This window comes from Macaca nemestrina, chromosome 20 (assembly GCF_043159975.1).
Source record: "Macaca nemestrina isolate mMacNem1 chromosome 20, mMacNem.hap1, whole genome shotgun sequence".
Taxonomy (NCBI): Eukaryota; Metazoa; Chordata; class Mammalia; order Primates; family Cercopithecidae; genus Macaca; species Macaca nemestrina.
The window spans coordinates 59,571,620-59,593,081 of NC_092144.1; the positions used below are offsets into that span (position 1 = coordinate 59,571,620).

The window sequence follows — 21,462 nt, forward strand, 5'->3', positions numbered from 1 at the left end:
ACCCGACGCACACGCAGGTCGCACAGGAACGAGGCGCAGTCCGGAGCGCACGGCAGGGTCTTTATTAAGATGGGGACAGGCGGCGCGCTCAGCGCGAGTCCAACACCAACAGCTTGTGCATGTACGAGTTCAGCCAGTGGCGGCGCTCGAGGGCGGCCAGCAACCGCGCGCGCTCCCGGAAGGCCGCGTCGTCCGCCAGCGCCAGGCTCCTCCGCGGCCGGGGGGTGGCGGGATCCGCCCAGGCCGGTCCTGGGGGGCGGAGGCTGTGGAGAGACTCGGTGACCGCGCGTCCAGATCCGCGCTCGCCGCCGCCTGTCCTCCCCGCGGTCTAACTTGAAGCCCTATTACTGCCCCGTCGGTGGAGTGGGTCGGTCCGGCTCCCTCTGTCTCGTTCTGTGTGGGTCTCTGTCTCTCTGCTCACCAGGTTCGAAACTCCCCGGGTACTGAGACCGAGTCTGATGCACTTGTCCGCCCACAGCGCTCAGCACATGGCCAGGCGCACACCAAGAACCCACTAAACGTTGCTCAAAGAACGAATCCATTTCTGCATCGGCTCCTTTCCAGCCTTCTCCATGCCTTTCTCGGGATCTATCTTTCTGTGTCTCTTTCCCTTGCTGATTCTCTGTCCATTCCCGCACCACCACCACCCCCAAACCCTCCTCCCGCCTTCCACCACCCCTAGTCTCCGTCTTCTCGCTGGGTCTCGGTCGCCCTCTCTTTGGGCTTCTGTCCCTCTTTCTGGGTCTTCTGTCCCCTTTCTCTTTGGTTCTCTTCCCACTTCTCCAGGTCCCCACCCCTCCCTGGGAGTTCTGGCCCTGGCACCTACCTGAGGACCCCGACCGGGGGCAGGGCGACTCCCGAGGCAGTGCGGACGCCCCAGGGCACCACTAGCAACAGCAGCAGCAGCAGCCGAACCCGAGGGCTCCTGGACACCTGGCGGGTCTCCATCACCTGTGAACCAGAAAGGGGCTCAGTGGGGCTGCATCCCGGCCCAGAAACCCCGGCCCTACCATGCACCCACCCCCAGCTTCCCGCACGGTCCCCTACCGCGCAGTGGTCTCGGGCAGCGATGCTGGCAGCCCCCTTATATCGCCTCCGCAGCCCCCGCACCGGGCAGTGACGCAGGCCGGGGGGCCGGGGGCGCGGGGTCACCCCCTCCCCAGGCTCATTAGGAGCCGCCAGCGGTAATGAGGAGCCGGGGGTGGGGGACCTGCCGCTGCCTTGGCCGCCACCAACTAATTGGGACCAGAAGCTGGACCTGAGACGAGGGAGGGGGAGAGACAGACAGACAGAGAGGTGGACACAGGGGGTGTGTCAGAGGGCTAAAAATAGAGACTGGCGGAAGGACCGTCAGAGGAACAGAGACACAAAGAGAAGGACAAAGACAGAGTGGCCGAGGAAGAAATAGAAAGAAAGGGAACGACGGAAAAAGAAAGGAAAAGGAAGAAAACAAGAAAAGAGAGCAAAGGAGATGGAAACGAACAGTCAGACAGAGATGGAGGAGAGAAAGAAAAGGCTCGCAGAAAGACAGACGGCAATGGAAGGACATCCTGGCCTGGACGGAGCTGCCCAGAGATAAATCCAGCAGGGAGAGGCCCAGAAAGACCCAGGGTGAGATGGTGAGGGGGGGAAAAGGCAAGAAATGGCAAAGGGTACGTGTGGCAGGGGTGTGAGGACAGGAAAAGTAACAGACAACATCAGAAAAGCCTCAGAGAGAGAGTGAAGAGGGGAAAACAGATAGGGCTCCTGAGCTGCCCTGAGGATGTGTCTAAGTCCTTATCTGGGAGGAGTTTGGGGGTGCTGTTAAGATTAAAGCCCAGTCCTCCTCACACTGACTCTTTTTTTGTGTTTGTTTGTTTGAGACGGAGTCTTGCTCTTGTTGCCCAGGCTGGAGTGCAATGGCACCATGTCGGCTAACTGCAACCTCCACCTCCCAGGTTCAAGCCATTCTGCCTCAGCCTCCCTAGTAGCTGGGATTACAGGTGTCCACCATCACTTGTGACTAATTTTTGTATTTTTAGTAGAGACGGGGGTTTCGCCAAACTGTTGGCCAGGCTGGTCTTGAGCTCCTGACCTCGTGATCCGCCCACCTTGGCCTCCCAGAGTGTTGGGATTACAGGCATAAGCCAGCGCGCCCAGCCCACGCTGACTCTTAAGAGGGGCCTCAGCCGGGTGCAGTGGCTCACACCTGTAATCCCAGCACTTTGGAAGGCCGAGGTGGGTGGATCACTTGAGATCAGGAGTTCAAGACCAGCCTGGCCAACGTGGCGAAACTCCTTCTCTACAAAAATACATAAATTAGGTGTGGTGTAATCCCAGCTACTTGGGAGGCTGAGGCAGGAAAATCGCTTGAACCCGGGAGTTGGAGGTTGCAGTGAGCTGAGATTGCACCACTGCACTCCAACCTGGGCAACAGAGAGAGACTCTGTCTCAAAAAATAATAATTTTAAAAAGAGGAGGCCGGGCGCGGTGGCTCACGCCTATAATCCCAGCACTTTGGGAGGCTGAGACGGGTGGATCACGAGGTCAGGAGATCAAGACCATCCTGGCTAACACGGTGAAACCCCGTCTCTACTAAAAAATACAAAAAACTAGCCAGGCGTGGTGGCGGCGCCTGTAGTCCCAGCTACTCGGGAGGCTGAGGCAGGAGAATGGCGGGAACCCGGGAGGCGGAGCTTGCAGTGAGCTGAGATCCGGCCACTGCACTCCAGCCTGGGCGGCAGAGCAAGACTCCGTCTCAAAAAAAAAAAATAAATAAATAAATAAAAATAAAAAAGAGGAGCAAGTGAGGAGAAGATGGGCAAAACTTGGAAGTCCTACAGAGCAGTAGCAATTTGGGATGTGGGAACTTGGGCTCCTAGTTTCCTAGGAAGGTGGTAGCAGAAGCTTGGGCTCCTGAGTCTAAGAGTGGATGGGACAGGGACCCAGATTCCTATGTTCTGGGAGAGGATGAGGCTAGGGACTTGGATTCCTGGATCTGAGGAAGGAAGGAGGTAGAGGACTGGAGTTCTGAGTCTAGGGGGAGGGAGCTGTGGGGTACAACTTAGGGGACTTGAAATAGGAAGGTACCAGAGAACTAGACCCCTGGGTTTCCAGGTAGGAGAGGGTAGAGGACCAGGACCACTGGTTTCAAAAAGATAGTTTGACTGGGCCACATCTCCAGTAGATCATTCCAGTTTCTAACTCCCTTCCCCACCCCAGAGACAATGTCCTTTACTTCTGTCCCTTTAAGAGTCTAAGTCTGTCGCTAGGCTCCCAGGATCCCCTGGGAGGGGTTCAGTTGCATCACCTGTGTGCCCCTGAGACCCTACCTCTCACCGCCCTGCCCAGAGCCATTCTGTAACATTCACTGTTCTCTGCATCCAGCTCTGCTCATCTGCTGTTATCTTGGACACCAGAGCAGGTAAGAGACCCCAGGACCTCAAGTAAGCCTGTCCAATCGATGTGTAGGCTGCCTCCACCTCCACCTGACCACAGACCTATGCTTCTCTGCCCATACTAGCCCCAGCAATGCTGAAATCCTAGCTCCATCCTCAATAACAGACTTGAGAGTCCTGCTCCAAAGCTCTCATCTTCAAGTCCTAACCCCTCCACTCTGCAGAGCCCAGACCTCCAGACCCTGAGGACTCGGAGGTCCCAATTCCTTTCTAACTCAGGAACCAAGAGCTCAAGGCCTCTTATCTCCTTTCACCCCTGTTATCCAGCCCCTAGACCTTGCTCCCTCAAAATTCTAGGCATCTGAACTACCAGCCTTCTCCTCCCTACAGAACCAGGAGCCAGGAACCTCAGCCCCCTCACCCTGCAAGACCCAGGAATCTGAACCCCCAGCAACTTTCTTAACCCAGAACCCAAACGTCTCCCTCCTCCCTCAAATCCATGAGTCCAGCCCTCAGCCCTTAGTAGCCTCCTGTAGTGTAAACAACTGCTGAGTCGAGGTGTCCCGGGGGACCTCGGAGAGGAAAGAGATCCCACGTCCCCTCTAAGGCCTGACACCCTCCAAAGTCGAAGTCGAGGAGATCTGGGAGCCTGGAGAGGTATCGTTCTTTCCCAATTTTTCTAGGACCCCTCGATGAAACAGATAAGGAGATTAACTACGATTCCCAAGAAGCCCCGCGCCTCAGTCTCCCTTGGCTACCGCGGCCACCGCCCCACAACCTCCAAGGGACTTGCGATTGGGTTCTCCTCCCATCCCTGGCGCCAAACTGGGCCCCGGTCGGACGCGGTCCACCTGCGGGCCAGTGGGCGTGACCTCCAGGAGTGGGCGGGGCTCCTGGGAGCCTTCGGCCTTAACCCCTTCCTTCCCGCTCCCCCTCGCAGCTATAGGTATCTCCCAGAGCTATGAAATCGTTCAGCCGGATCCTCTTCCTCGTCTTCCTCCTCGCCGGCCTGAGGTCCAAGGCAGCTCCCTCAGCCCCTCCGCCTTTGCGCTCTGGCTTTCCGGACTTGGCCCACCCCTCTGAGACCTCCCCTCCGAAGAGTCCTTCTGAAAATTCCACACGAGATCACCTTAACCCAGAATTTCCTGGGACTCCTTACTCTGAACCTTTCAAGCCACCTCATACAGTTTCCCTGGAAACCTTCCCACTTGGCTTCACTGAGACCCCCAACCCTGACCGCCGGGAAACCCCGCACCCACAGTCTCCTGAAACGCCCAAAGCTGACTCACTCACAGCGTCAATATCAGAATCCCTGGATATCCCCAAAACCAACCTCTCCAAAATGACACACCTAGATTCTTCTGAGACCCCCACTCCTGGCCCAACGGAAATGCCACGCCCAGGGTCCCCTGAGACCCCCAAACCTAACTTCTCCAAACCTTCACGCCCAGAATTTCCTGAGACCCCAAACACTGACCTTATGCAAACTGTACCCCAAGAATCCCCAGAGATTCCCCAACTTAATGCAACTGAAATCTCACAGGCAGAAATCTCTGAGACCTCAAACACTGGCCCTACCAAGACCCCTGACCCCAAATCTCCGGAAACCCATGACCTCAACTCCACTGAGTCCCCAAACTCTGAATTTCTGCAAGCTCTCCATCCTGACCCTTCTAAAACCCCCCACCCAGAATCCCATGTAACCCACAATCCCAGCCCCACCGAAATTTCCCAAACAGAATTCCCCACAACCTACTACCAAAATGCAACAGATGTCCCCAGGACCTCCGACCCTCAAATCTCCACTAGTCTCTACCCAGAAACACCTGCGCCCTTCAAGGATGAAGCCACTGCTCTAAATGAGCTGTCGCTGAATCCCAAACCAGAAAGCCCTGCAGCCATCCAGCCCGACTCCCCAAAATTACCCACTTCAGATTCTCCAGGAACGGTTGAGCTGAAGGCCCCCCAGCACTCTGGCCCTAAGGAGTCCAACGCGCCTCCTCCCTCAGCCCGGATTGTAGGTCCCCCTGCTCTTCCAGGGCCCCCCAATCAGTTGGCCCCTGCCACTCTGCGGGCACCCCAGAGGCACAGCCCAGGTGAAGGAGTCAACACTATCATCGTGGTGGAGAGAGTGAAGGAGACCGGTGAGGGGCGGGAGCCGGACTCCTGGGTCTGAGGGAGGAGGGGCTGGGGGTCTGGACTCCTGGGTCTGAGGGAGCACAGATTGGGGCCCTGGACTCCTGGGTCCCAGGGAGAAGGGCTGGGGGCCTGGACTCCTGGGTCTGAGGGAGAAGGGCTGGGGGCCTGGACTCCTGGGTCTGAGGGAGGAGGGGCTGGAGATCTGGACTCCTGGGTCTGGGGGAGAAGAGTTTGGGAACAGGAATTCCTGGATCTGAGGGAGGAGGGGCTAGGAGCCTGGACCCCTGGGTCTGAGAGAGGAGGGGGTTAGGAGCTTAGATTGCTGGTCTCCCGCTTCAGGCGTGACTCTGGTGGGGCGACCACATGGAGCAGCAGGCGGGGCCCTCTGCCTGTTCCTCGCGGGAACCGCGCTGCTGATAGGCATCTTTGTGCTGCTGTGTCTCCACCGCCGGGCAGCTCGACACCGGCCCTTCGCACATCACCGGCTTCCGGACGACGGAGATGAACCAGGTGAGCGCCCTGCCCCTTGAATGCCTGCACTTTTCCATAACCTGGTCTCTCCTGGCACTTTAGGGCGCCCAGCCAAAAAAGCACAGGTCCCCCATCCAAGGTCAATGAAAGCCCTGGCTCTTCCATGGCCACGTCCAGCCCCCTAAATGTCTGCAATTTCACACAAGTGTCCAGTGCCGCTCCCAATGTGGTTGGAAACGGCTTCATGCCCAGAGCCGGTGGTCCCCGCCAGCCCCACCGCTGCCCCTCCAGGTGCGCCGCCCGGAGCCCTGCACTCCCCGCCCTCCACTGCAGGCCCCGCCGCTGCTGCTCGGACGCCACGCCTCCTGGTTTCCGCAGCGGCCTCGACCCTTTTTATTGAAAACTCAGTTCAAATGCAGATTCGGAATCCTCTCTCCGGCCTCCTGATTGGTCAGCCGCACAAAAGGGGCCCTGGAGATGATCTGCAAGGGGGCCTGGAGGGTCAGCCCAGATATGACCACGCCCCTTTGCTCCCACAGTTCTGCATTTGGACGCCCCGAAAGACCCCTACGACCTCTACTTTTATGCACCGGATACCTGGGTCCCTTCCCACATCGCCACCAAGCAGCCCCCGCCCACACCTCCGCTGCCACCAAAGCTGCCCCCGCCGCCCCGCGTGGGTCGCCCGCAGTGTCTGGAGGCCTTATCCCCAACCACGCTCCCCAACAACTTCGTGTAAGCCCCACCGAGTCCTGCCGGACCTGCACATCCCCGCAGTGAGGGAAAACCCTGCTCTCCTGGCATGCTTAGCTACCCAGTAGTCCTCTAGATAAAGGGTCTAATATACAGAGATGCTTGCGCTGTGATCAGAGAACAAGGTCTGAGACCCAATAAATATCATGTTCCCATGGCTAGACCCCTCCTCTGACCTGAGCCCTGGGGTGCGAGGGGGCTGGAATCTGAGACCGCTGGAACTTAGAGAGGAGGGGCTGGGGTATGGACCCCTGGATCTGAGGAAGGAGGGGCTGGGGGCCTGGACCCCTGGGTCTGAGGGAGGAGGGCTGGGGGCCTGGACTCCTGGGTCTGAGGGAGGAGGGACCGGGGGTCTGGACTCCTGGGTCTGAGGGAGGAGGGGCTGGGGGTCTGGACTCCTGGGTCTGAGGTAGGAGGGGCTGGGGGTCTGGACTTCTGGGTCTGAGGGAGGAGGGGCTGGGGGTCTGGACTCCTGGGTCTGAGGGAGGAGGGGCTGGGGGTCTGGACTCCTGGGTCTGAGGGAGGAGGGACTGGGGGTCTGGACTCCTGGGTCTGAGGGAGGAGGGGCTGGGGTCTGGACTCCTGGGTCTGAGGGAGGAGGGACGGGGGTCTGGACTCCTGGGTCTGAGGGAGGAGGGGCTGGGGTCTGGACTCCTGGGTCTGAGGGAGGAGGGGCTGGGGGTCTGGACTCCTGGGTCTGAGGGAGGAGGGGCTGGGGGCCTGAACTCCTCAATCTGAGGGAGTAGGGGACTGGGGACCAGGATGCCTGTGACCTCCACATCCAAGAACAACTGAGCCTGTACACCAAAGCTTTTATTGGGAGTGGGGCAGGGCAGGATTTACAGTCACAGAGACAGAGACACAAAGACACAACCCTGCACCGGGAAGAAACACCCCTGTCCCCTGCCCCATTCCCTTTCATGGGATTCTGTGACTTCTCTATAGGTTCCCCAAATTCTAAGCTGAAAGAGGGGTGTCTAAGAGGGGAAGGATCCCAGATTTTGAGTCATTAAGCCCCTGAGGGACATGACAAATGGCCACTGAGAAACTGAGGGTAGTTTGAAACCACCCAGGAGAATAAAGTGCGAGGAATCGGGGAGGGGGCATCATGAAACCACCACGCCGGAGTTCAGTGGGTGGTGGCTTCAAACCTTTGAGTTCATGGGCTTGAGCAGCCACTATTTAGACCTGAAAACCATGTCAGAAAAAGTGCATGGGGGTGGAGAGGCATATTGTTAAAATTGCGATTTTGGCTGTTTCCCCAGACATTATGCTAAGCTAGGGAGAAGAGGGTCTTGGGAAATTTGGTGCTTTCGCAGAATCTGCTGGTAGGGGAGATGTGAAGTGGGCGAGGAAGGGGGGACTTGAAACCGCCATTTTCCCTCAGAAACGCTGGTGAGAATCAATCCCTGGAATGGCGGGGAGGAGTGATTGGTTAAACCAATCTGGAAGATGCAGAACAGAGTTGGGAGAGATTTGAAACTTCTAGAGGAGGACCTTGAATTTTTCTGGAAGGAGAGGGGAGCTGAGTGATCTCAAGGGTTATCCTGAGAGTCCCTGGAGATAAAGGAAAGTGAGGGGGGGCGGGGGGGTGCCTCAAAACCACAAAAGAGAGTAAGAGGTTGAACTGTCCATTCAAATAAAGCCCTGAAAGGAGAGATTTGAAACCACTGAGGCAGAACGGGTGGAGAGGGAACCTTTAGGGGAATTTGGGTATCCTTGAAACTGTCAGTCTGCAGCTTCACTACCCCTGAGAGGCAATTGGGAAGGAAAGAGGATTTGACAGCACTGGGAACAAGGGAGAGTGCTTCTTAGGCCTGAGGCAGGACAGAGAGGAGCAGGGTTCCTTGACACTGTCACTCAGGCCAGAGATGAGTGGAGTGGAGGTCCTGGAAACTGCCATTCAGTGGGAGGCACATGGTCAGTAGTCCCGGACAGGGGGTGGGGGCCTGGGGGGCTGAAATGTGCTGTGTGTGGCCCCATAGGAGGGAGGTGGTGCAGGGGGTGCCCCTGGGGGCTCAGCCTCATCCTCCATTTCGCTGTCGTCACTGCCAGCCAGCTGGTCATGGCCAACAAATCCACACTTCTCCTCGCTCATCTCCTCAGGCTCTGCCCACGGCTGCTTCTCTCCAGAAGCAAAGACCCCGTAGAAGATGACACCTCCATAGTGCACCAGGGAGGCAATTAGGAACACGTACTGCCACTCCTCCCGAGTCTGCAGGGGACAACAGGGCTGAGGTCAAATGGGAGGACAGAGAAACAGAGGCGGAGAGAGGGGGAGGCCTAGAGGAAGGGAGGCAGAGACCCAGAGAGGCTGAAAGGGCAGGAATGGCACCCCAGAGACAGCGCCACCACGTGGTCGGCTAGGTACCAAGCACACACTTGGAGGGCGAGTGAGTCAGGACTGCGGCACCGACCTTGTGCTTAGTCATGGCCCCCACGATGATGGGGCACACCATCCCCGACAGTGTGCCCACGCCGTTGGAGATGCCCATGAGGATGCTGGCGTAGCGCGGGGCTATGTCCAGGTGGTTCACGTTGAACCCTGGCGGAGAGACAAGTCGGAAGACGTCTCACCGGAATCTGACTCGAGTGATTCCCACTGGGACGTTCTCAACCCTCTCGCCTCCACGCCACTCATGTTCCACCTTTTGTGAGGCTGAGAGGCCCCGTTCCTGAGCCAGAAAGTTCCCTACAGAGCTGAACAGAGTCCCCCCAAGCTGCGGATCCGCGGTTCTCACCAGAGATGGCGAAGCCGCTGAAGCCCACGGCTAGGACCAGGAAGGAGATGGCCACGCCCTTGGAGTGCGAGTAGCCGACCACCAACAGCAGCGTGGCTTCCATGCCGAAGCCTGCGGAGGAGGGGGGCCGCGTCTTCTGAGTGTCGGCCGGAGCGGGGCACAGGATGCCCCCCACACCACCCTTCCAGACCTGCTCCAGCCCCAAACCGCCTCTATCCACCCCAGTCTGGCCACCTCCACACCCAGGCCTCCTCGCGCCTTCCACGCCACCCGCGCCCACCCTAACCAGGCACCTACTTCTCCAAGACCCAGCCCTGGCCACGCCCACCAACTCCATCGCCCCTCCCGTAGCTCCACCCCTTGACTAGGCCACGCCCCGAACACGTAGGATCCCTGCTGTGCCCCTTCACACCTTTCCCTCAATCCCCACTCACGAGTTTTTTTGTTTTTGTTTTTGTTTTAATGTTTAATTTTTGTTTTAAGAGACAAAGTCTCACGATGTTGCCCAGGCTGGTCTCAAACTCCTGAGCTCAAGTGATCCACCTGCCTCCGCCTCCCAAAGTGCTGGGATTACAGGTGTGAGCCACCATGCCCTGACTGTTTTTAAATTTTTAATTGTAATTTTAACTTTTCTAGAAACAAAGTCTCGCTCTGTCGCCCAGGCTGGAGTGCTGTGGCGCGATCATAACTCACTGTAGCCTCGCATTTCTGGGCTCCAGCGATCCTCCCTTCTCAGCCTCCCAAGTAGGTGGGACCACAGGCGCGCGCCATCACGCCTAGCAAATCCCACTCGTTAGACAGCAGGCCCCCTAGACCCTGTCTCTCCTGGTGCCCTACTCATAGCGCCTCCTCATTACCTAGTTCATGTCCTACCACACCCAACTTCGCGCAGGCCTTGTCCTTCCAGGCCCAACTTGGTCTCGCCTCTGCTCTACCCGGGAAGTCTTGCCCCACCCTGCCCTTCCACGCGGTGGCCCTTGGACGGCCGCGTGACAGCCTCTTTCATCCAGGTCTGCCCTGCCCCGGCTCCGCCCTGTTGGCTACAGCCCTTTGCATAGAAAGGGACTCCTGGGGCAGGCTAGATGGTTTCCGCCTGTAACCACGCCCCATCACCTCTCAATCCCTCTCTGCTCCACCCCGGCTGTCCTAGAGCCGGCCCAGGCCTCGCCCCACTCACCCCCGCAGTTCATCAACTTGCGCACGTTGGTGGTGGACATGATGCGGCGGCTCCTCAGGAAGTCCGCGATCTGGCCGCCGATGGGCACGATGATGGTCATGACCAGATGGGGCAGAGCGGATACCAGGCCTACCTGCGGGAATAGGTGTATAGGGGAGACAAGGGTTCGGGGCCGCCGGCTCGGCGTCTCTGCCCGGTCGGTGCACCACCAGCTCCTCCCTGCCTCGGGATCCCGGCCAGTTCCCTCCCGCCGACCCCTCCGCGCCCCCCGCCCTCTCCTCCAGGGCTCTACCTTGCTGATCTCGAAGCCGAACACTTCTTCGAAGTAGGCAGGCTGGGAGATGAGCAGCAGGTAGAACGTCCAGCTGCGGCAGAAGTTGGCCACGATGATGGCGTAGACTGGCATAGACGTGAAGAAGCGCCGCCAGGGAGTGCTAAACTTCTGTGGGGGCGAGGGGAGGGCCGCTAAGACAGAGAGCGGGGCTGAGGGCTTCTCCGCGTCCCTTCAGGGACCCCAGTATAGTTCTGCGGAGACCAAAGGATCCCGACCGCACTGAAACTTCTATGGACCCAAAGGCATGAGCTACACCATGTTGCCGTGAGGACCCAGGGATCCTAGCCTGAAGGCAACCCTTGAGTGATGAAGGAGTCCTGACCCTATGGTAGCCTCTCAGATCCTCAGGTGTCCGGGCCCCTCAGGGACCTGTCTTTTTCCTTTTTTTATTTTTATTTTTACTTTTTGTATTTTGTATTTTGCTTGGAGACGGGTTCTCTCCATGTTGCACAGGCTGGTCCCGAACTCCCGGGCTCAAGCGATCCTGCAGCCTCTACCCCCCAAGTGTTGGGATTGCAGGCAGAAGCCACTGAGCCTGCCCTAGTAGTCTCTTTTTATGCAAAAATGCCCCCAAAATACAGCCTCAATCCAAGGTCTAAGCAGAACCCCCACATTCTTTTTTTTTTTTTTTTTTTTTTTGAGATGGAATCTCGCTCTGTCGCCCAGGCTGGAGTGCGGTGGCGCGATCTCGGCTCACTGCAAGTTCGGCCTCCCGGTTTCACGCCATTCTCCTGCCTCAGCCTCCCGAGTAGCTGGGAATACAGGCACCCGCCACCATGCCCGGCTAATTTTTTGTCTTTTTAGTAGAGAAGCGGTTTCACCATGTTAGCCAAGATGGTCTCGATCTCCTGACTTCGTGATCCGCCCGCCTCGGGCTCCCAAAGTGCTGGGATTACAGGCGTGAGCCACCGCGCCCGGCCGCAAAATCCCCACATTCTAATCCCTTCTCTGCTGGCTTTAACCATGCCCCGTCAGCGATTCTAATCCCGCTCAACTCCCAACCTAACTCTGCCCCCAGCACCTGCGAATCCCGTCCTCCGCGAGTTGCAACCCGCCTCCTAGGTTCTAGCCCCTCTCTTTGCGTTCCAGTCCCGTCTCCTCTAGAGTCTGCAGGAACCCTTCCTGATCTACACGCTGTGCAGGTTAGTGGCCTGCTATCTCTCCCCGCCCCTTCCCCGAAGACTTGGGCCCGGACCGTGAGGGGGTTCATGAGTTTCGCGCTCTCTCCGATGGCGTCCTCGATGTACTTGCGCTCCTCCTCCGAGATGCTGGGATGCAGCGCGGGGGACTCGTAGGACACGAGCAGCCAGAACAGGTACCAGAAGATCCCGAAGCTGCCTGGGGGGGTCAGGAGGGGGATGGGAGCGGGGTGAGGACCGGCCCCGCTCTGCCCCAGCGCCACCCGGAACCAGGCATCCGGGTCCCTCACCGTAGACGTAGAAAACAGAGCTCCATCCTGAGTACTGCACAAGGACCCCGGCGAGGGGCATCGCGACCACCGCCCCAGCATAGGAACCTAAAGGGGAGGATGAGGGGGAGAGAACAGGCCCATCTTCCCTCAGATCAAGGAGTGCGGACCCCCAACACTCCCACCTTTCCAGTCACAGAATTACAGGCCACAGCCCCTCCTCCCTCAGACCCAGGAATCCAGGCCTAGCCCCTCCTCCCTTGGACACAGGAGTTCACGCCCCCAGCTCCTCCTCCCCCAGACCCAGGAGTCCAGGCCACCAGCCCCTCCTCCCCCAGACCCAGGAGTCCAGGCCATCAGCTCCTCCTCCCTCAGACCCAGGAGTCTAGGCCCCCAGCCCATCCTCCCTCAGACCTGGGAGTCAAGGTCCAGTCTCCTCCTCCCTCAGACACAGGAGTTCAGCCCCGCCTACCCCCTCCTCCCTGAGGCCCAGGGGTCCAGGCCCAGTCCCTCCCCACTCAGATGCAACAGTCCAGGCCCCAACCCCTCCTCCCTCAGATGCAGGAGTGAGGATCCCCCGTCCTCTCACCGCAAAAGGCTGTCGTCGCCAGGCGACTCCGTTCTAAGGGTGGGGCCCATTTGCTCCAGATCCCATGGCAGGCGGGGTATGTGACGCCCTAAAGAGGAGAAAACCAAGGTCATTGAGAAGAGGTGGGGTCCGAGCGAGGGCAGGGTCGTATCAGGTGGGGATTTACCTCTACCAACCCCTGCAGGATCCTCACGAAGATGACACAGCCATAGTGGACGCGGGCAGCCGAGGGTATCAGCATGTTTAGAGTGGATGTTGCCACAATAGCAAAGCCGAAAACCCTGATGGGAAGGGTCAGAGAAAAGGATCCAAGCTATCCAGACATGCCCGGGATTCTGCCTTTACCGCTCACAGCAAGCTAGGCCCAGTGGTCCCCAGGATCCCAGGTCCCACCACCTCTCTGACTTCCACCTTCCTCAATCGCAAGCCCCACCTTTCTCTAAGACCCACCCCCAAATCCAGGCCCCGCCCACTTCCCAGAGGCAGCCCCAATTCAAGACCACGCCCTCTAACTCCACCCACACAACTATAGTTACCGCCCACTATGAGACCCCACCACCGTACCTGTTGGCTGCAAATTTTTGGCAGATAAATCCTCCCGGAATCTGAGTGACAATATAGCCCCAGAAAAAGGAGCCATGTATGAGGCCGACAGTCTCTGGATCCCAGCTGAACTGGGCTTTCTGGGGGCCAAAACGTACATTAAATCAGCCGCCCTGCCCCAAGCTCTGCCGCTCCACCAATCAGCACCCACAGACTTAGTGCCTCGACCTATCAGCAACAAGGAACCCCTCCCACCTCCAAACGCCTGCCAATCAAAGCTCACACTATCTTTCTGTCAGTTAAAGTCTATGAACTCCGCTCTTCCACGTTGCTAGGGCCTATGCTGCCTTAACAACGGGGTCCATCACCACCTAGAAGCCTTGCTTTGCCTGCTTCCTTGCCTCCGTGAAAGCCTAGGGGCCCATGTATGATGATGACTCTCTCCACTTCTATCCAACTTATGAGCGTTTGCAGAGTGACTTGCACAGGGTCCAGGCGGGGACACGAAGCAGCCAAGGCGGCGGACCAGATTGGAAGGAAGCAAGGGGAGGAGCTTCAGGTAGGACAAAGGCACAAGTCAGGACTCTTTTCTGATGCAGAGGCAAGGCCTATGCTGAAATTAAAATAGGAGAAAGGACAGGGCGCGGTGGCTCACGCCTGTACTCCCAGGGCTGGGAGGCCGAGGTAGGAGGATCGCTTGAGCCCAGGAGTTCGAGACCAGCCTGGGCAACATAGTGACACCTTGTCTCTACAAAGATAAAAATAAAAATGTTAGCTGGGTATGCTGGCGCGCTTACTGCTCAAAAGGCTGAGGCAGGAGAGTCTCTTGAGCCCAGGAGTTCGAGGCTGCAGTGATGGTGCCACTGCACTCCAGCTTGGGCGACAGAGCAATGGCTCCACTGCCCCGTAGCCTGGGAGACCCTGTGGGTCTTCAGACAAGGGACAGAACACATAGAGTGGGACGTAGGTAGTGGCTTCAAAAAAGGATCAAATTAAGGGAGGAACCTGGGATGGGACTGAGATTAAATAGATGTGACCCGGGAACATGAGTTTGGGGTACGGGTGTGAGCAAAATTGCTAGTAGGTCCAAAATGGGGCAGGGGCAACCCCTAGGGAACCTGATGTTGGGGTGGACTCTGTGTTTTTCAATCAAGCCCCTGGAAATAAGGGCGGGACTTCATTTAGATCAGGACGGGGCTTAGGAAACGGAGGCGGCCCCTAAGGCGAGGTCAGAACCAAGGGGCACACGGATTGGGCGGAGCTATTCCGGCAGCGTTTCGGAAGGGGCGTGGCCTGGACGTCTGGTGGGTGAGTGTGACGTCATGGGGGCGTAGGCGGAGCTCGGTGAGCAGGGCGGGGCTCTGCAAGGGCTCAGGCCTTGAGCTACCTGCACCACCACGTGGCCCCCGCGGTGGGTCGTGCTGTTATTGACCATGGAGACGATGGCCACGCCCAGGTTGCAGCGGATGCCAAAGCTGATACAGAAGCCCAGACCACTCATGATGGCGATAATGTAGCGGCGAGGGAGGCCGAAGCAGGTGCAGTCCACCACCGGCGGGTCCCGGGTCTGCGTGGTCACCGGGCGCCCATCCGCACTCAGCTCCAGCGTCTCCGCGCCTTCCTGCCGCTTCTCCAGAAGGCTGCGGGACAGCAAGAGCCAGAGACTCGGAAGTCCAGGCCCCCAGCCCCCTCAGCCCCAAGACAGAGGATCCAGGGCAAAACCTGCTTTTCAAGATCCAGAATTCTAAGCCTGCACCTCCTCCTTCACCAACAGTCCAGGTCCCTGGCTCCGTTGGGCCCCCGGGATCCAGAAATCCTCCATCTCCCTCAGACCGAGAATTCAGGCCCCCAACCCCCTCTTTCTTCACACTGAGGGTCTTCAGTCCCCTATCCCAGCTGTGCCAAATCCTTCAACTCGGGAGATTTAGACCCCAGACAACGCTTTGGGATTCAAGAGCCCGTGCCCCCACTCCAAGGCCCAAAGACTCTCCAGCCGCCTCTCCCGGATAAGAGTCTATTCGAGGAAGCAAAAGGTGCTAAGGAGATGCTTCAGCAAAGGTGTCAAAAGAACAGATGCTTCTCAACCACGTCTGCTAGGGGGTGGGGAGATGTCCAGGACCCTGGGAATCCAGCAGCCCATCCCGGGCATCCCTAGGGAACCTTGAGCCCAGGCTGTCAGCCTAGCGGGTAGGGAGGGGAGTGGCGGGTGGTGTCCTGGCAGGGGACAGATGGCCCTGGTAGGGGGATTGGCTCATTCCCCAGCGTGACTCTCGCCCCCGCCCGTTCTGGATCCAGAATCAAGTCTGTGATGACGAAGAGGGTATTTGGAGGCTGCCTCAAACCCAGGGAGAGGCTGAAGAAAGAGAGAGGTGCCTTCAGACAGGTGGAGAAAGACCCAAAAAGAGGGTGACAGAGATGAGGGGAGTTGTACAGAGGCCCAGAGAGAGGGGGTCACAGAGAGAAGAAGGGAGAGAGATCCAGAGAAAGGGTAATAGAGATCTAGAGATGAGGAGACAGAAACCCAGAGAGACGGAGAGAGTAACAAGGGAGCAGAGACCCACAGACATAGGGGGACAGAGACCCAGAGAGAGAGGGGGACAGAGACCCAGAGAGAGAGGGGGACAGAGACCGAGAGAGAGGGGGGGACAGAGACCCACAGAAAGGGGGACAGAGACCCAGAGAGAGGGGGGGACAGAGACCCAGAGACAGAGGAGGACAGAGACCCAGAGACAGAGAGGGACAGAGACCCAGAAAGAAAGGGAGATAGAGACCCAGAGAGAGAGAGGAACAGAGACCCAGATAGAGAGAGGAACAGAGACCCAGATAGAGAGAGGAACAGAGACCCAGATAGAGAGGGAGACAAAGACCCAGACAGAGGGGGAGAGAGACCCAGAAATAGGGAGACAGAGACCCAGAGAGGGAGGAGGTGGAAACCTAGAGAGGGAAGCAGACAGAGTCCCAAAGAGAGGCAGGGACAGAAACCCAGGAGATAGGACATAGATGCAGAGGGAAGAGAACAGAGATCCAGAATGCAAGAGAAAGATGGAGAGTCTGGGAGACAGAGGATAGGCAGGCTGGGGACGTGATTTGTGAGGTGCGGCCCTTCTCTGAGGTGGGTAGGCAGCCAGGGGATCGGGCTGGATCCCAGGAAGGGGCTGGAACAGATGGAGGCGAGGGAGACTGGGACGGGGGAGGAAGGAACAGCCAGACGGTCCAGGGGGAGGGAGGTGGAAGAGCTGCGAGAACACAGCAACCCCTCCCCATCCTAGAACTTAAGGAGGTGGGGAGGGGCAGTTAAGAAACAGGGGTGGGAGAAGCCGGGGAGTGGACAGAACCCAGAAGGAGTAGGAATGAGACCACAAGAGGAAGAAGACAGCCAGCCAGAAATAGGGGGGATAGAAGCCACTAGGATGAATAGTACAGGATGGCAGGAACTCCCCCCACCCATCAGAACATGTCACCCAATGAGATTAGACTTTGACCCAGGTTGACATCAGATGATATTTGACCCTGAAACTCAAGATGTGATTGCAGCCCCTGAAATGTGAGATTCCTTGTTAATATGAGGAGATGTAGGCCGGGCGCGGTGGCTCAAGCCTGTAATCCCAGCACTTTGGGAGGCCGAGACGGGCGGATCACGAGGTCAGGAGATCGAGACCATCCTGGCTAACACGGTGAAACCCCGTCTCTACTAAAAAATACAAAAAAACTAGCCGGGCGAGGTGGCGGGCGCCTGTAGTCCCAGCTGCTCGGGAGGCTGAGGCAGGAGAATGGTGTGAACCCGGGAGGCAGAGCTTGCAGTGAGCTGAGATCCAGCCACTGCACTCCAGCCTGGGCGGTAGAGCGAGACTCCGTCTCAAAAAAAAAAAAAAAAAAAAAAAAAAAAAAAAAAAATATGAGGAGATGTCAGATCTCTAATCAAGGCTGTCTAAACAGGGGGTCTCAGTATCCCACATCTATAAAATGAGGGCAAGGGCAAAAATGCAAGAGAATGCAAGAGGGAACTTCAAGGTGATATCAATCATTTTAGAGCAAGAGGACCAAGGATACAGAGATGAAGGTGTCCTTGATGCTTTGCAGGGGACAAGGACAGAGAGGGGAGACCCTAGATGGAAACCCCCTCCCTTCCCTGGATGCCCCAAACTAAGGCCTGGGGACTTGGCAATGAGGAAAAGCAACACTTAGGAGGCCATTACCCCAATTCGAGATATCTCAACTTCTCTCTCTCTGTCTCTGCTTCTCTCAGGATCTCTGTCCACTCCCCTACGTCTGTGTCTCCTTATGTCCCTCTGCTCTCTCTTCTCTTCCCATTGTACAACTAAGGAAACTGAGGCTCGGGGAGCTGAAGTAGCACTCCAAGATCACAGACAAGAACAGCAATGGGACCTGATCCCTTAATGGCCCTCGGCATCCCCCTGCCCAAGACCTGGCTCTCAGAAAGGAGGCACCTTGGGTTCTCTTCTCTCTAGCATCCCGTTCCCCCATGTCCTTGTCCCAAGTTGCTCTGGGTGCAAGGAAGCTCCCCACCAGCTGTGGCATCACTCATCTCAAGGAAGATCTCTGTTCTAGGCTTGGGAGGGAGACCGACCTGGGTTCAAATCATGGAGCTTGTACTCATTCACTGATCCCCCCAACCCCAGAAAGGAGCCTCAGTTTCCCCATCTTTGTCTAGAGGATTAAATGGGATCAACGCGTTGTCTCTAATATGGGGTATTCCGCTCTCCCTCCAACCATCAGAGCAAACCCCAGGCATTGGAAGCAAATGCTCTTCTCTGCACAAACTCCCTGCTGATGGTCCTGGCCAGAGCTCGGGGGTCCCTGGGGACCCAAGAGGTAACTCAGAGAGGTGAGAGTCAGGAGAGATTGACTGTGAGAAACCCAAGCACAGTTGAGAAACAGGCAGAGACTGAGGGAGGGGGCCTGAGGTACACATCCCTGCCGCTGCTACCCCCCAGCCCCCTCCACCAGCACGTCTCTTTCTCTCTCTCATTCTCCTGACTTCACACTGATGTATTTTGAGAAACTCGTGAAAGGAGGCGAGAAAAAGGGTGGGGAGGGGCTGGAAAATTGGAAAAAGAAGGGGTGAGGTTATCTCAGCTTCCCCTCCACCGCCAACCTCCGTCACTGCGCCATCCTCCTGTGCCCCCCCCCACTTCTGTCCAGCCTTATTCTTGTCTCTCATGTTACTAGAGGGTGGGGTAACTTTGGAGCTAAGAGGTGATCTGCAGCAAGCAAGACTGATGTTACACTTAGCAAAGTACCCCCATGGCCTAGTGAGGTGGACTGAAGCTCAGTGAAAGACAGGGTCAGGGCTGTGGGCCAAGGGGACAGGGCCTGAGGGCATGGCGGCAGGGGCATGGTGCTGATGAGGCCATCTCCTTCGTGCACTGTGGCCAGATATATTTTTAGGCTTTTCCGCAGCTGAGTAATTTATCTGACTTAGAGCCAAAGCTGGAGTTGGGGGTGAGAGCTTGTGGGGAGGTGTCCAGGTTATCCTGAGGGACACTCGGGTCACTGGGGTCATCAACCTGGTTGGGAGGGAGTCCCTCTCAACCCCAGCCTATATCCTTTGGGAAGGCTGTTCTTCCCCAGGAGCTGAAATTTTTGGCCTCTAACTCCTTTCTCTCCCAGGGACCCAGGGTGCTCTGACTTCTTCCATCCAGCTTAACCCCCTCAAGGACAACGGGCTATGAGCCCCAATCCGCTTTAGCTGCAGATTAAACTCCATGCCAGACAGAAACGGAAAGAGACACAGAGAGATGGAGAGACCCATGGTGGAAGAATTAAAACCCAGAGACAGGGACAGGGATCCAGAGAAGTGGGGACCAGAGATTCAGGGAACAGGAGAGACCCAGAGAGAGGGGGACAGAGACTCCGAGTCAGGGGTTGTTAGAGATCCAGTGAGAGTAATGGCCAGAGAACCAGAGAGAGGGGCACAGAGATGCAAAGAAGCGGAGGCAGAGATCTAGGGAGAAGGAGAGGCCCAGAGAGAAGGGAGTGGAGATCTAGAAAAAGTGGGAGACGGAGACCCAGAGAGAAAGGAGGCAGAGACATCCAGAAAGAGACGGGGACAGAGACCCAGAAGCGGTGGGGGAGGGAGCCAGAGACCCGGGAGAGAGGGATTTACAGCACCAGAGAAAGAGTGGAGCAGGGTGGGGTGGGGTGCAGAAAAATGAACAGGATAATGGACAAGGCTCAATCAGGGAGAACGGCGCCGTCGGAGCCCACGGGAGAAAACTGGACAGATGGGTGGACCCCCATGCCGGGGTATCGCCCGTTCATCTGTCAGTCTGCGCCCAGGTGGGAATTAGCATCCTCCTCGGATCCTCCCACTCTTCTCCTCCCGGGACCCCTGCCAGGCTCACCGGTGCAGCTTCCCGAGAGCACGACCCGCTAGCTTCCGAAACTCCTCCTGGCGGAACTCCATGGTGGCGGCTCCCGCCGCGGGTCACCCCGCCGGTTCCCCCCCGCCGATCCCCCCGCCCGCGGGCCCGGGCGGCCGCGTCCGGGTTCCCGGGGTCCGCCCCGGCCCGGCCGGCCCCGCAGCTCCGCTCGGGGGGAAGGAGGCTGCGAGTGCAGGCGGCCCGGGGGCTGTCACAGGACTCAGCGCCGGGGGCGGGGCGCGGGAGGCCCCGCCCCAGCCCCACCAGGCCCCTCCCCTCGTCTGCCAGACCCGCCCCCTCTCGCAGCCTTTTCATCCTCGTCCTGTTTCCTCCTGAGCCTTCTAAGACCACGCCTCTGGGTTCTGAACTCACACCTCCGAGTTCACGCCCCCCAGTTCTGTTCCTTCCCCAAGCTACCCCCCCATCCCCGTTCCATCCCCCTGGCTCCTACCCAGATTTTCTCTCCTCTCCTGAGTTCTCATCCCCATCATTTCTCTCCCCCACTTCTGTTCCCCCTAATTTCGTCCCTTACAATCCTGTCTTCTCTGACTTTCCCTCTGCGTTCATCCTCCAGTTCCTTCACCCCTGGACTCCCTCCCCGCCCCCATCCCCCAATTCCATCCCCATCCCACCTCGTCCCCAGTTCCAATAGTCTCATCCAGGGAGTTCTTTCTTATCTCATTCAAGGGAAATTTTTTCCCCTCAAGTCCAACGCCTACTTCGATCCACCCGTCGTCCCCTTCTAGTCCCTTTCGCCACCTGGGTTCTTCACCCTTGAGCTCCATCTCCTCCTGAGTTTCCATCTTTCCCCTTTGAATCCCACACTCCTCCAACTCTATTCTCCCTCTGGCGCCTCTCTCCTCCCTGTTGCTTCTCTCGATGAGCTTCATTCCCTAACCCCGATTTTCTTCCCTCTGGCTTCCGTCCCCCACAGTTATATTTCACACACCCCACCAGTGCCAGCTGCGACCCCATAGTCTCCCCATTGTGTTATTTCCCCGCTCCTCTGGGATCTATCCGCGCTCTGAGTTCTTCCCTAGCTCCGGGGGATCCATTCCGCTATTTGAGTTCTGTCTCCACCCACTGGAGATCTGTCCCCGCCCCCTAAATTGTGATCCGCGCCCCCTGGCATCCTCACCCGCCCTCTGAATTTGTCTACTCCCCTAGGATCTGTCGCTGACCTGAGTTCTGCCTCCACCCTCTGAGTTCTCTCCCCATTCTTGGAGTTGTGTCCCCTCCTCCTAGGATCTGTCCCTGGGATCTGTCCCCGCCCTCAGTCCTGTTCTTGCCCCCTGGAATCTGTTCGTGCTATCTGAGTTCTACCCCTTACCCACTGGATCTCTCTCTGCCCCCTGGAATCTGTCCCCACCCACCGAGTTCTGGACTCCGTCCCTGGGATCTGTCCCCGCCCTCCCAGTTCTCCCCGCCCCCTGGATCTGTCCCTACCCTCCCTGCCCTCGTCCCATGGGATCTGTCCCCGCCCTCCGACTGCTGACCCTCGCCACTGGGATCTGTCCTCGACCTCCCAGTCCTGTCCCCGCCCCCGG

The 21,462-nt window shown here is 57.9% G+C and overlaps 3 protein-coding genes across 5 annotated transcripts; 1 reads left to right on the forward strand and 2 right to left on the reverse strand.

Moving 5' to 3' along the window:
- On the forward strand, nucleotides 1–6,897 carry LOC105497207 (golgi associated olfactory signaling regulator). Of its 3 annotated transcripts, none has more exons than XM_024797704.2 (6): nucleotides 1–121; nucleotides 425–1,611; nucleotides 3,367–3,403; nucleotides 4,061–5,521; nucleotides 5,856–6,026; nucleotides 6,527–6,893. In XM_024797704.2, the coding sequence occupies exons 4-6, from the start codon at nucleotides 4,339–4,341 to the stop codon at nucleotides 6,724–6,726; spliced, it is 1,554 nt and encodes a 517-aa protein (XP_024653472.2). In that variant the 5' UTR covers nucleotides 1–121; nucleotides 425–1,611; nucleotides 3,367–3,403; nucleotides 4,061–4,338; the 3' UTR covers nucleotides 6,727–6,893. The 3 variants fall into 3 exon arrangements, with proteins under 3 accessions (XP_024653472.2, XP_024653475.2, XP_024653474.2); XM_024797707.2 differs by adding an exon at nucleotides 3,768–4,034 and having other exon boundaries at nucleotides 78–1,611; nucleotides 4,318–5,521; XM_024797706.2 differs by having other exon boundaries at nucleotides 78–1,611; nucleotides 4,318–5,521; nucleotides 6,527–6,897.
- LOC112429392 (parathyroid hormone 2) lies at nucleotides 78–1,047 on the reverse strand. Its single transcript, XM_024797708.2, has 2 exons — nucleotides 827–1,047; nucleotides 78–263 (listed from the first exon to the last, which is right to left on the reverse strand). The coding sequence occupies exons 1-2, from the start codon at nucleotides 946–948 to the stop codon at nucleotides 89–91; spliced, it is 297 nt and encodes a 98-aa protein (XP_024653476.2). The 5' UTR covers nucleotides 949–1,047; the 3' UTR covers nucleotides 78–88.
- Nucleotides 6,898–7,532: 635 nt separating the features above from the next.
- LOC105497206 (solute carrier family 17 member 7) lies at nucleotides 7,533–20,108 on the reverse strand. The gene is made up of 12 exons (XM_011768126.2): nucleotides 19,898–20,108; nucleotides 14,920–15,172; nucleotides 13,554–13,672; nucleotides 13,156–13,270; nucleotides 12,990–13,077; nucleotides 12,422–12,508; nucleotides 12,188–12,330; nucleotides 10,951–11,100; nucleotides 10,659–10,791; nucleotides 9,482–9,592; nucleotides 9,158–9,285; nucleotides 7,533–8,955 (listed from the first exon to the last, which is right to left on the reverse strand). Exons 1-12 carry the CDS (start codon nucleotides 19,957–19,959, stop codon nucleotides 8,662–8,664), a joined length of 1,683 nt encoding a protein of 560 aa, XP_011766428.1. The 5' UTR covers nucleotides 19,960–20,108; the 3' UTR covers nucleotides 7,533–8,661.
- Nucleotides 20,109–21,462: the final 1,354 nt, after the last annotated feature.

Excerpts from the sequence above, each read along its gene's own strand:
- LOC105497207 (XM_024797704.2), top strand. The coding sequence starts at position 4,339 with ATGAAATCGTTCAGCCGGATCCTCTTCCTCGTCTTCCTCCTCGCCGGC. Across the intron at positions 5,522-5,855 it reads GGAGAGAGTGAAGGAGACCG|GCGTGACTCTGGTGGGGCGA; the intron begins GTGAGGGGCGGG and ends CTCCCGCTTCAG. Across the intron at positions 6,027-6,526 it reads GGACGACGGAGATGAACCAG|TTCTGCATTTGGACGCCCCG; the intron begins GTGAGCGCCCTG and ends TTGCTCCCACAG.
- LOC112429392 (XM_024797708.2), bottom strand. The coding sequence starts at position 948 with ATGGAGACCCGCCAGGTGTCCAGGAGCCCTCGGGTTCGGCTGCTGCTG. Across the intron at positions 264-826 it reads CCCCCGGTCGGGGTCCTCAG|CCTCCGCCCCCCAGGACCGG; the intron begins GTAGGTGCCAGG and ends GTCTCTCCACAG.
- LOC105497206 (XM_011768126.2), bottom strand. The coding sequence starts at position 19,959 with ATGGAGTTCCGCCAGGAGGAGTTTCGGAAGCTAGCGGGTCGTGCTCTC. Across the intron at positions 9,593-10,658 it reads CAAGTTGATGAACTGCGGGG|GCTTCGGCATGGAAGCCACG; the intron begins GTGAGTGGGGCG and ends CCTCCTCCGCAG. Across the intron at positions 9,286-9,481 it reads CAGCGGCTTCGCCATCTCTG|GGTTCAACGTGAACCACCTG; the intron begins GTGAGAACCGCG and ends TCTCTCCGCCAG.